Here is a 14,095-nt window from a genome sequence, read left to right as displayed (position 1 = left end):
CCACTTATGTAAGTTTGAGTAAACACTTAATTTTTTTTACTTAAATTTACTAATTTCAAATACTTATGGGAGGTGTTTTTTTTATAGGATGTCAAGAGATTTAGGACCCGTGCTGGTAAGATGAATGCTCCTGACCCTTTGATTGTGGACTACGTTAAACGTGCGGGATTTGGTGAGGTAATGAACTTAACACATACCTCAGTTGATATGAAGTTTATATTAGCATTGTGTGAGCGTTGGAGGCCTGAGACTCATACTTTTCACCTTCCAATGGGTGAATGTACCGTCACTCTAGAGGACGTGTACATGTTGTTGGGTCTCAAAACAAATGGAAAGGCAGTGTATGGAAATGTCCAACAACCAAACGCCCTATGCGTCGAATTGTTGGGTGTGGATTTAATAGAGGGTGAGGGGCAACAAAGGGGTAGGGGCCAAGGTATAAAGCTTGCTGGCCTTCAGGAAGCTTATGTTGGGCTTAAATTGGATCAGTTTTCTGACGAAGAAACTATACTGCGGAAAACTAGGATGTATATTATGTTGTTGTTTGGTAGGTTTCTATTTCCCGAAGGCACGGGAAATAGTGTTAATTTTATGTACTTGTGTTTACTTGGGGACATTGATGCAATAAAGACATATAGTTGGGGTTCGGCTGTGTTGGCATACCTATATAGTTCCTTATGCAAATGTGCAAAAAAGGATAGTTGTACATTTAGTGGATGTGCATTCTTGCTACAAGCATGGGCATGGTGGAGGATGCCGGTATTGGCCCCTGCAAATCCAAACAGTTACGCCTTCCCTTACGCTTCAAGGTAACTTTTGGATCTTATTTTAATTATTGCTTTTTATTCTATTATTATTTGTAACTATATTGATTTATGTCTTTTAATGTGTTTAGGTTCAATGCACTCGGAATGGATTGGTCCAAAACGCCTGATTCCAAAATCATTTTCTACCGCCAGCTATTAGATCGACTAGGACCCCAAGAAGTAATACCTCTAAAAATGTCCATTTTCTAAATATATTTTTAAAAATAACTATCTTCTATATTCTGAAATTAATATTATTTGCTTTGCAGTTTATTTGGCGTCCTTACTTGGAATTGGACCACGTACCCGACCTTGACGAGGCGGCTATTTGGACAGCAAAATCACCCATCATACGGTTCACCACTGTGGAGATGCACCCGAGTGACCGTGTGAAGCTCCAATTCGGCATGCATCAAGGTATCCCTGACCCACCTGAGCCTGACTGTTTGGGACGTTGGCATCTTGCGAAGGTTAGCGAACAGTGGTACGTACAAAATTACAAGTCCTTTGCCATAGAGCAGCGTAAAATATGGGCTCGTCGATCAAAAACGGTTCTAGAATTTCCTGTGGCGCCGGGAGAAATGAAGCCAACTGTTGAGTATGTAAACTGGTACAAGACCGTCACAAATCCTGAAATGATTGTGTCTGCCCCTTTCTATTTAGCTGACCCGCGAGCACAACCTCCATATTTTGGAGGACAACAACAACCACCACCAAATTACCACCAACAACAACAACACCCACCGCCACCAAATTACCAACAACAACAACAACCACCACCAAATTACCAACAACAACATTACCCACAACAACACCAACAACAACAACAAAGTTACCACCAACAACCAATGCAACCACAAACACCTTTTTACCAACAACATTCCCAACAACTCCACCCGTTTTTTTCATCCTAAACTCAACCACAAAATCAAGATTTCCATGCACGGAGCTCTTCTAGATCACATTTCCAGGAATTCCATGCGGGGGGCTCTTCAAGATCACCACCAATGACCCCCGACATGGGCATAGAAGAAGAATACCCGCAATACACCACATTCGACCAACACACATCACAGTACCCCAGCCAACAATTTGACTTCAACACACCGCCACAACCATTGTATTTTAACCAAACCGGATCCACCACCAACTTCCAAAACTTCCAGGCCGCACCCACTAGGAGAAATTTTAACCCGCCTAGACACAGCTTCGACAGCGCCGCGGGCACCCGCCTATCCTATGGAGGGAATTCTATAGGTCAAGATGTTGAAGACCCAGGTTTCATTCAGGGACCGTCGACTATGGCACAAGACGAACCAAATAGAGGGGGGCGTCGTCGCGGAAATAGGGGGGCATTACCAACTCGTGACCCGTCTACACGAACCATTCGGCAACCTCAATGTGGATCGTACCATGGTCCACGTGGCGCGCAATAAGATTTTTATTTGTATCTTCAATGTATTTTGTAATGTTTTTAATTATAATGTATTTGTATCGTTAATGTTTTTTGAAATGTCTTTAATTTTAATGTATTTCTATCGTCAATGTATCGTTATTGTATCTTAATATATAATTATTTTAACGAATGTCCAACTTATATTTTAATGTATTTAATATTTTTTAAAATAATATTATTTTTTTAAAAAAATATTTAATCTTAAAATTTATTTTATAATATAAATATAACATTGTTTTACTAACCAACTTCACAACTATATTAACCACAAAAATATAAGTTATTAATTAATTATTTTACTTATAATTCATTAACTACTTCCACTACTTCATTGACCAATAAAATATATATTATTAACCATGTTCAGACACTAAATTATAAATAAGTTAATTAACATTTATATTCCAAAAATAATTTTAACAAGATACATAAAAAAAACAATATAAAAAAATTATTGAAAAATTGTTGTTAAAAAAATTGTTGTTAGAAAAATTGTTGTTAAAAAAAAAACTAACAAAAAATTATTACAAAATTGTAGTTATTAAAAAAAAATACTGAAAAAAAATTAAGAGAAATTAATGTTAAAGAAAAAAAAATTACAAAAAAAAAAAAGAAAAAAAAAATAAAGGGGGGGTGTTGTCGCCAGGGGGGGTGGCGACAACACCTAAAAAATGCACATAGGCGCCATTGGGCCTGGCGAGTTCTCTTAAAGCCCAGTGTTGTCGCCACCCCCCCCGGCGACAACGTGTATTTTTTAGCAAAAAATGGACATTTGGGGAAATATTTTGAAAAGTTGGTTATTTTTGAATTTTTTTTTAAAAAATTGGTTATTCAAAAAAAAAATTCCAACATTTTTATTCTGTTCTCTTATTAGAATTTTTTGCTCAGGTGGATATGGTTTGATGACATGCCTACTTGACATTACAAGTTATTGGCTGAGGCTGAGTCACCAAACTATGTATTAATCAATTTTTAAAAACAGACAGAATTCTCATAACGATAAAATATATGCTAGAATTAACCCCGAGTCAAATTAGTCGATCAAGTGAGCCGGATACTGTTTGGGAAAATAAAAAAAACTTCTAAGTCAAATTAGTCGGCCCAGTGAACCCCAAGTCAAATCAGTCGGTCAAGTGAGCCAAATATTGGTTGTGAAAACAAAAGAAATTTTCAAGACAAATTAGTCGGTCCAGTGAATCGGATACTGTGATGAAAAAAATTAATATAATAAAAGTAAAATGGAAAAAAAATTAATATAATAAAAGTAAAATGGAAAATGCTAACATGAGCATTTTTTATAAGTACATAAAAAGGTAAGTATTTTTTAAAGATATATATTGAACGAATTGGAAATTGAAATATTTGACTTTTCTAAAAGATATTTTCTTATTTGGAATTTTTAAAGAGTGTTTTTTAAGATATAAAAAGGTAAGTATTATTTTAAGATATTATACTAAATGAATTGGAAATTGAAATATTTGACTTTTCTAAAAGATATTTTTTTATTTGGAATTCCTCCGAGGCACTTTTTAGCATCAATCGAGAAATGCTAACGAATGTCTCATTTATTTTGTTTGAACAAAAAAGGAATTGAGAAGAGATTAACCATTTTTAGAAATACACCGTCTCACTTTTTATGATATCAGAGTCTGTTCTCTCTCCTCAATAAACTCTCTTTTCTTTCTACCTTAGAGAAAACTTAGATCCAGTTATTCTTGTCAAAGTGTAGAAATCATTTTTTTATAGAAAATTTGGTTATTTCACTCTCCTAATTTAAACTAAATATTCGAGCTAGTTTTGTAAAATCGTCCTATAAAAAATGCAAGTAAATAATAAATTTGTTTTTGAAAAATTATCTTTCACCATGTTAAAATTAAATTTATTGTCCTTAATATTTGTTTCTTTTACATAATTATACTATCGTTATCATATAAATTTTCTTTGGAAGTTACTTCTCTCACCTTAAGTGTTACTACCGCACCCTTGTAAAAGATAAAGAATATTTATGAAATTCGAAAATATATTTTTAGATGCACTTCAGTTCATACTCGGTCCTTAATTTCGAAAGTGAGCCAGACTCATTCTTGATAAAAATTAACAAAGAAATGTATCTTTGTATAACTTACGAAAGTGCATCTCCATATGACTTTTTAATCAAAAACGCGCTAGATCCTTCCCCTTCCTCATTTTCAGAAAACTCTCTCAAACTCTTACTCTCTTTCAAACTCTCAAACTTTCTCAAGTCACTTTCAAGTTTTTACTTATTCAACCAATCAAAGTCCTTAACATCAACTACACATTTAGTAAGTTTTTGAATTTAAATTTTTTTCACATTTGATTTTCTATACATACATTAAAAAATAGGAACAATAAGTTTTGTAATATACATCCATATATAGGTAGTTATAGTCATTTTAAATGTCATTTTTATTAAGACACGAATGACATTGCAATACAAGAGGCAACAAACGAACAAGGGGGTCTGACATACATAATAATATAATATTTGTATTAGGGGTTATGAATAGTATTATCGTTTGTTACTTTGTTATTTTAACGGTCTTATGAAATATGTATTGATTCTAATACATGACATTTTTATCTTATTACATCAGTGTGTGATTTGATTGATAAAAAAACTATTATGATACTCTAGTTATTATACATGCTCTTTTACATAAGTGTATTTTAAAAAATATCAAACTTTACTGTCTAAAGGGTGAGTACGAAAGTGTATATTCGTATGAAGATGCATCTCCAAATCAAATTATGGCAAAATGAGACTGTGACTCAGTTACGAATGAGCTGGGGTGCACGTGAGGTAAATACAAAAGTGCATCTTCGGATTGATTTCTGACAAAAAAGATAAGTGCGACTCATTTACGCATGAATTTGGTGTAAACATGAGCGCTTGAAAATGTAATTTCGAATTTCTAGGGTCATTTCCGTATTTATATAGGGTGCTTCTCCACCACTTAGGGTGGGAGAAGTAATCCCCTTTTCTTTCGACCATATTCCATCATCATCTTTTTCCTTCCATTATGATAGTGAGTCTAGATGAGCTTGTGTTTGGTTTTCTCTGCTCACTTGTATTGGGCTTCATTATTTTTGTTCGTGAATCCGTTCTTTATTGGGTTACATTTTGGAGTTGTTATGTATATGTTGAGTTTCTGCCGTTATAAATATATATATTTCTGTCATTTATGTATTCACAACCTTCGTAGCTTTAGAGCTGAAGACATATAGAATAGTTTGAGAATCGTAGCGGTAATTTTAGAGAGACAAATGAACATTCTTAAGAGTGTGTTCTTAGAATTTTGAAAATCCTTGAAAATATCTAAAGGAGATTGAGAAAAAAAAAAAACACACACACACACATATATATATATATATATATATATATATATATATATATATATATATATATATATATATATATATATATATATATATATATATATATATATATATATATATATATATATATATATATATATATAGTTTGAGAGATTGAAAAATATTTGAGTAGAAAATGATGTTTGTTTTTGGATGGATGAATATTTATTTGTAGTTAATTTTTAATATATTGTAACAACTCTTGAAAGTATAATAAATAAGAGAATTACTCTCTCTGAATTAGATTGTTTGATCGAACTAGATAGATAAATTATTGTATTTCTTATCTTTTATCTCCATCTTTCAAGTTAAGTTGATGTCTTATTATATAAAAATATTTTTTTTTGATGTGATTGAAGCTTTCAATTTCGAAACATACTTTTAGCAATGCAAGAGCTTGTAATTATTCCCCTCTAGCTTTTCAATCCTATCATGAACTCAAAATTCTTTTGTATATGTTTGTCCCTACCTTTTCTATCATCTTCATTCTTTTATATACCCATTTAATTGATTCTTAAAATTTTGTTACATTCTTTCCTTTGCAAAGACAGCAATTAATAGGAAAAGTTATATGATTGTTATGCTCAAAGAGTAAAGAATAAAGAATATTTATATGATTAATATACTCAAAATATGTTAAGGAGAAAGATGCTTTTTCATGGAAATTGTAGGTGGATTCCTGTATAAACCTATATTTGCTTTTGGTAGTGGAGAGAATTGTCTTGTGATAGGCAGAAAAGTTTATCCTTTTGCAAGTTGCTTACCATAGTTGTTTTATGTTAATGAATGTCACCACAACACATTGGAAAATTCTTTGAAAATGACGTTTGGTGGAAGTCGCATAATTTTTTTGCCTTTTTTAACATTCATGATTAGTCCCCACATGAAAGAAATCAGATGATTTTCAAACAATGTTAAACCTTTTGTTGGAAATCTCGCAATATTTTTATTTGAATTTACTTTTTTCCTCTTTACCCTTTTCTTCTTAGATAAGAGAGTGATACAAGAGAGTGACATAAGAGAGTTTGAGTGAGAAGTAACTAGAGTCTACTTTATAGTTTCAAGCTGGTATTGAACTTGTATACTTTAACTAAAATCTGCTGGTCTTATTTGAGGGCTATTGTTACAATTGATTTTCCAACAATTGTGTGAGGGAACTTGTGAGGAATATAAGTCAAGGAACTTGTTGTAAACCTACTTACAAGTTATGTGACAAACAAAGTTTAGAGTCATTTTTCCCTACTTCGTCTATTGCTAATACTATAAGGGCGTATTTTAAATAAGTTACTCCTTTATGTTACTTTTGATAAAGAAATAGAATTCTAAAATTTGATCATTATTATAAATAAAAATTAATTAATTTAAAACTGTTTAATAACATCATTCTTAATATATTTAAATTTAATTAAAATATTAGTGTGGTTTGAATTTTATTCTCTATTTTTTCCCTTCATATTTTAGAAATTCGGATGAAGGAGGATTTTGTTTCAGTTTTAAATCTGAATTCTAGGCCTAATGAGTTTTTCCATCTTTTTAAAATTTCCTTTCTATTGTTTATGTGCTTTTTGGTTTCCCTAATGTTTTAGTAATGTAGAAAAATGTTCAAGAGGTTAGTTATATTCGGCAAGACAAGTTATAACTTATCCAGAAAATACCTTTCTAATTCATGTACTGAAAGTGAATGAAGATCTCCAAACAAGCTCTAGTATCACCTTCTACTTCGGTCTGACAGTGGAGAATGTATCTGTAAACAATATGCCATCTAAGTCAATGACAATTTTAGGTTAAAATGTGCGTTCTTGCGATTATTAAGTGTTTTCCTTTTATAAGAAGGTCCTACGGGCCTAGAACCTTTTTTACTACCATTATCTTAAATGACAAGTGTTAGAGGATCCTTGAAAGTACAATTTTACGGTCTTTAGGATATTGTCAGTTCTGATCAGGTGTACTTTTATGGTACATACCATAAAGTATTATAACCTACTTTATTCTTTATTGCCTTGTAGGCTTTGATGTTAATACATCCAGTTGTCTTCCTGATCCAGTGGTCCTTAATTGTTTTCTTGGCCTCTGTCTTATAAGACGTTAGGGCGTCACCATTTTGTGGACTTGAACTTATTGAATCATTCGTTGAGTGTTGACATTCTTGCATGCCTATCAGAACCATTGAATGAATCCGACGACCCATTTAATTAGTCTAATATATGGTATGTTACGCGGTAGGAGCAGAGCAATTAGGCCTTGACCCGAATCAAAACAACAACCATTTCCTATGTTTGCCAAGACCGAGAGAAACCACGTAGACTCAAATAAGGTGAATTTCTAAGGCACAACCAATGTTTCAAGACCTTTTGATACATCAACATGGTCCACCGCAACCACTGAAAAAACATGTTGTTGAGTTATATCCCCGAGGATCTTTCGATATGTCAATGTTTGCTAAGTTTGATGAACGCATGGCTATGTAATTATCGGATGACGAGGTAGAATTTTTAAATTCATTTTCACCTTATTTTAAACTATAAATTTTTTTCAAAAGATATTAAATTATATTAATTTTGTTGATTTATTTTTTAAATTTTGCGATGTGTTAAAGTGTCTTAAGAACCAAACGAAAGGCTACGAAAGTAGACATTCTATATGAAGATTAGTTTCTTTGATCTATCATTGACGTCAAATTTTTAGAGGCCACATCTCTATATATTAACTTTATTGATCTAAAATTACCATCACCATTTGATGAGAGGTGGCACACTTAGACGATCATCTTCTAGTGATATACATTGGATGGAGTATCTTATTTGCTTCATCTTTAACCCACATATGGATATTAGACCATGTGCAAATTTTAGATACATGCCAATTTCACAAGGTATTATTAAGACTCATTTACTATTACAAAACCTTATTCTACTAATTAATCTCTATCATATGGATCAATTACTTAATATTGATTTAAATTAGCATTCAAATACAGTGATATAAAAGGGTTAATTCTTGACTCGTCTTGGAACAAAATAGTAACAAATCCTCCATTTGGTGGAGAGATCTCAGACTTGCAATTCGTATTTGGAGAGAGGATATTCTACCTGGTTTGGTAATAGTTTTTGAAGCAACTTTGGAAATGGCTCAATCATTGATTTTTGGAGGTGCAGATGGTAAGGGCAATATCTTTTAAACTTCTTTTTCTTGTTTTGTTTAAGTTGTTGCAGGAGGCTTGGCTAAAGATTCAGGATACTGGGCATTGGTGCAATAATGTTTGGGTTTGGACCTTAGAAGACATTGAAGACTTAATTTCGAACAAGGAGGCGAGTTTGGAGTGGGAAGATCTTGGGAGTCTGCTTTTAAATGTTAATCTTAAGCTTGATTTTTTAGACTCTTTTGTATGATGGCTTGATGCGACAGGTTTTACTATCAAATCTTCTTATGTAGGTTTATTAAATTTTGTTTATGCAGGGTCCCGTTTGGATGTAGACAATTCCTTGGCCTTCAAGTTATTGTGGTGCTCAAATGTGCCAAGCAATATACAATTTTTTGCTTGGAGGCTATTGTTGTAGAGATTTCAAACAAGAGACAAACTTGCAAAATAAAGGGTATTGGCAGGTTCACACAACATCGTTTGCCCGCTTTGCTTATGTCCTAAAGAATCACATTCTCACATTTTACTTTTGTGTCTTGTGGCGGTTAGAGTCTGATGGCTACTGCTTGACTGATTAGGCATTGATTGTTTGTCTCGGTGTGACTCAATTTTGAACCATTTATTAGCGTTTGGTGCTCTTTTGAAAGAAAGAACGAAGAAGAAATGAAGACTTTTGTCTTAACTTGCAGTTACGTGTTCCATTTGAATGATAAAGAATGAGTCTGTTTTTAGAGATGACAATAAAGAAACTTCGAAAATTATTCTTATAGCTAAGTCTTTATTGTCGGAGTAGTTTAAAGCAAAGTCTATTGAGTGGGCTGATAAACTTTTATTGGATGCAAATGTTTGGTTTATTTTCCTTTGCTTAATTTTCTTAGCTAGTGTTCCTGCCCATATCATGCCCTTCTTTTTTTTTTTTTTTTTTTTGGTTCTCTTATTGAATTTGGGTTAACACCCCGTTTTGTTGTAAAAAAAACAAAATACTTTAAACCAAAAATACTACAAATTAAAAAAAAAAATCAAATTGCTTTCTTTTCTGATTTTTTTTTCAATAACAAGGTTTAAAAAAAAATCATCGAAAAAACAAGTTTTTCAGAAAATTTACCAAAGTGTCTAGGTTTTGCAGGATCCCCTAGAGTATGCGCCAAATGAATTGGCGCATTGGTACAAAAATTAGGTGTATGCGCCAAATGGTTTGGCGCCAATGTGTCATCCACATTACGTTAGCCAAACGGTATGACACTTATGTGGGTGTTTCTTTTTTTTTTTAATTGTTTTTTGTCTTTTTACAAACACTAATACGCCAAATGAATTGGCTAGTTGAAGAAAATTTATACTAATGCGCCAAATGGTTTGACACATACTCCAGAGATTCTGCAAAACCTAGACATTTTGGTAAAATTTTTAAAAAACTTATTGTTTTAGTAATTTTTTTTTAAACATTGTTATTTTAAATTTTTTTTCTTCTTTTCTTTGAGCTTTTGCCGTCCATATTACCAAAAAAAAATACTAGAAATTGAAAAATTACAAAAATCATGAATGGAATTATGATAAGGAGTATTTGGAGTATTTTTCAGTGACAAGAGTCATACTTTTTCTCATTGCACTCCAAGGATCAAAAAGGCATCACACAGAATCTTTCCTGTTAATCTTACGTGTCACTACCTAATTGGCTAATCCTCAAAAATACAAGAACAAGAACCTTAAACAGAAGACTCGAACCCACGTGTCAGAGTCTTACACTGAAAACCACGAACCCAAAAATTCCAATACTCTGCAGTTTCATTTTCACTTTTCTCACTCTTTTCCACCACCCAAACACTCTTCTTCTTTATTCCTTTTTCTCATTTCCTTTAAAAATCGCTTAAATCCAACCCAAAATCACTTATTCCACAAACGCGCTTTTCTCTGAAACCCCCCAATGAAGAACACATCGTCGAGGAACTCCGATTCCTCCTCTCACTTCGACTCACCTCACTCTCCTCTCCGATTCCGATCCTCTCCATTATCCGACGGCGGCGATCCTTTCCACTCCACCGAAAACTCACCGGAAAATGATAATTCCAGAGCCATCGTAATCATCGAACCTTCATTACAATACTCTCAAGTCGCAGCACCTATACCGGATTCCGAACACCGGAACCCGCCGCCGAATGACCACCCGGCGGTGGTGGTTAACAGAGCCATGAGGACTGATCCTCCTCCTTCCGCAACGAATCTAGGCCACACCGTCCCCGGAGGAGGCCGTGAAGACAGCGGAGGAAGGAGCAGACCCAGGACAAGCACGCCGACGACTACGGCATGGTCGAAAAGTGATGTAACGACGGGAAAGGTGGCGTTAGGGTTCCGATTGAGCGAGGTGGTGCTTTGCCTGATTTCGTTTTCTGTTATGGCTGCGGATAAGACTCAAGGTTGGAGCGGTGACTCATTTGATCGCTACAAAGAATACAGGTTTTTGTTACTAAATTTGCTTTTTTTTTTTTGTTACAGTAATTTTATTGACACATTGTTCTTGAGTATGTTTTACTTTAGTGTGATTAATTTGTTTCTTGTTGTGTATTAAAATCAATTAATGGTGTTTCTATTATGGAATTGTTGTAGGTATTGTTTGTCTATGACAGTTATAGCTTTTGTATATGCCGGTTTTCAAGCTTGTGAATTGGCCTATCAACTTACAAAGGGAAAACACATAATCAATCACCACTTGCGTTTTCATTTTGATTTCTTCATGGATCAGGCAAGTCGGTTTTCTCCTCGACGATATCATACACATCCGTGTTCACTACACTATTGTAATTAGAATTGCTTAGACGGTAGATAAGTTCAAATAAGTCAATTCATGGAGGTTTTAGTTAACGGCATTCTCGAGTTAATTTTTGTGATGAATTGATGGGCAGGTTCTGGCATATCTTTTGATATCATCGGCGTCATCAGCGGCCACAAGGGTTGATGACTGGCAAACAAATTGGGGAAAAGATGAATTCACTGAGATGGCAAGTGCTTCTATTGCAATGGCCTTTCTTGCTTTTTTTGCCTTTGCTATTAGCTCGCTTATCTCCGGTTACATCCTATGTAATCGCTACCCTTAGCAATACTATAACCTTATACTTCGATTTATATCTGTTTATACTTTTCCTCTGTCTATTTTTTTCTTTCTGTGGAGAAGAAATGCATTCAAAATAACATTGAGTCCTCTGTATAGATAGACTATTGTAAACATTCACTTGCAAGATATTGGAAAGATGGAGATGCAGAATTTTGATATGCTTCTGTATAGAATTTTTTTAGGAATAACTGATTGGCATATATGCTATTTATTATTGATGGTCCTGTCCTGTGTATAGGCATAAAAAACAAGCTTTATCAAAACAATACTTGATAGAATCATTCACCTTTATTCTAACTTTCAGCTTTTGCTCAAATGAAACTAATGTATGTCTCAATCAATTACACCACCATTTTCAAACATAGACCCTATATGATTTAATTTGTACTGCTGTTTTTCTTTATGCAAATGGTCAAAACATTTAAGTATGGAGGATCAAGTGAAATGGACTGAATGTTTGAGTGGGAATATGGTATTGGGCTCTTACAGCTTGCAGAAACCTTCTGGCATCAGACTGATCCTTCCTCATATCATCAGCAAGCTTAAGGTAGGGAAACATCCAAGAATTTTAAACAAAAAAGGGATAAATAATAAACACAAAAAAAAGCTAACCATCAAGGATTTTTGAAATTTTAAATACTCTATTAAATTGAGTTACAAATTTTAAATAAATGGATCTGCTCAAGTGTCTGAGTCTCTTGAGCTTTGTTTGGAGAAGGGCGAGGATTTATGTCTTTATTATTTTTATAAAAGTGGAAAAAGTTTGATTTTTATTGAAATATACCCTAAAGCTCATAACTAGTGGTTTTTTTAGTTATTTAAATTTGAGGTTATTCTTCCTTCAAAGTAAGGTAAGGGATTATCTTCCTTTCTCACTTCAGTCCACCACTTCAAATTTCAAAGTCCTAAAAGAAGGAAAAAATAAATAAAAACCACCATATATATGATTGATTTTGTAGGGAATAATAATAATATATTTTTATATTTTGAGTATTATAACAATATATAAAATTTGAACGATTAATTTAAAATTTTTAAATTCATCTCCATTACATTTTTAGTTTCTCAAAAATTAAAAGGATTTGGTTTAGATAAACAAAAGTAAAAGCTAAGATTGGTTTAGATAAAAATTAGTTTATAAAATCTTTTAGAAAGTAATGTAAGTTTTTTTCCAAACAATTTAGTGACTGAAATTCATCTTTTAAAGGTGAACAAATAGGATGTCGCAGATTCGAACTCGCACCTCTACAACTGAAATGAGCTTAACGAAACAAAAAATAATAATATGAATTTAAAAAGCACTTTTTAAAAAAATTAGATGATAACATTTAAAATGAAAGAGATAACACAAGAGATATATTGCAATTCAATGTCAATCTGATAATTAGTTCAATCAACCTATTCAACATGAAAGATTTCCACTTAAGTAAACTTCAGTCAACATGATTGAATTATACTCTACTTTTCTCAAATCATACTTACGAGTAATATTTTTCCCGCACTTAACTTTACAATTGACAAGGAAGTGTAAAACTATTTGGATCTTTTGAGTTTTGGTGAAAGTTTTGTTTGAATGATAAAACTGCATTTTTTATTGGATAACTTCACACTATCATCATCAAATAGCTTTTTCTTTCTTGTCAACAAATTTTTCATAAAGTTGACATAGATTGACATTTGTACTAAGACTTCGGTAAAAGGGATGCTGACATGCAATTTTAGGGGTGGACAAAAAACCGAATCCGATCCAAACCGAATTAACCGATCAATAAAAATAACAAACGGATGACAAAAATGAAACCGATTTAACCGCGGTTCACCATTTTCGGTTTCAAGTGGTATTACGGTCGAAATCGGATTTAAAATATATATCCGTAATAAACTGAAACCGACCGACACACATACTAAATTACTATGCTTTCATTTTTTTTTTATAATGAATGACTAACTTACATACTACTTGCTTCTATTTTTTTCCAATATATTAGCTTACACACTAGCTTACAGTTACAAGCAGCTTATCTTTTACGGTCTCTTTTTTTATCCTAGAGTATTGTGCCTAGCTTTTAATATTATATTAATTTTATTAGAGTATAGATTGAATAATGAAAAGATGTAGATAGTAAAAGTATACATACTCTGATTTTCTTCTCTCTCACACAGAAGGGCAATGTTCTTCTTCTTTGTTGTAT

General features: G+C 32.9%; 1 protein-coding gene and 1 long non-coding RNA gene across 2 annotated transcripts; both read left to right on the top strand.

Annotated features, from left to right (window-relative positions):
- Positions 1–8,398: 8,398 nt before the first annotated feature.
- On the top strand, positions 8,399–10,395 carry LOC131622385 (uncharacterized). The gene is made up of 3 exons (XR_009289889.1): positions 8,399–8,530; positions 8,636–8,816; positions 9,115–10,395. It is a non-coding gene; the product is annotated as an uncharacterized LOC131622385 (long non-coding RNA).
- A 127-nt stretch (positions 10,396–10,522) lies between these two features.
- On the top strand, positions 10,523–12,121 carry LOC131622384 (CASP-like protein 4A2). Its single transcript, XM_058893412.1, has 3 exons — positions 10,523–11,248; positions 11,399–11,534; positions 11,695–12,121. Exons 1-3 carry the CDS (start codon positions 10,719–10,721, stop codon positions 11,884–11,886), a joined length of 858 nt encoding a protein of 285 aa, XP_058749395.1. The 5' UTR covers positions 10,523–10,718; the 3' UTR covers positions 11,887–12,121.
- Positions 12,122–14,095: the final 1,974 nt, after the last annotated feature.

Source organism: Vicia villosa, unplaced genomic scaffold (genome assembly GCF_029867415.1).
Source record: "Vicia villosa cultivar HV-30 ecotype Madison, WI unplaced genomic scaffold, Vvil1.0 ctg.000029F_1_1_3, whole genome shotgun sequence".
NCBI lineage: Eukaryota > Viridiplantae > Streptophyta > Magnoliopsida > Fabales > Fabaceae > Vicia > Vicia villosa.
The sequence above is the reverse complement of the archived record's forward strand: the minus strand, read 5'-3'. Positions and strand labels throughout refer to the sequence as shown.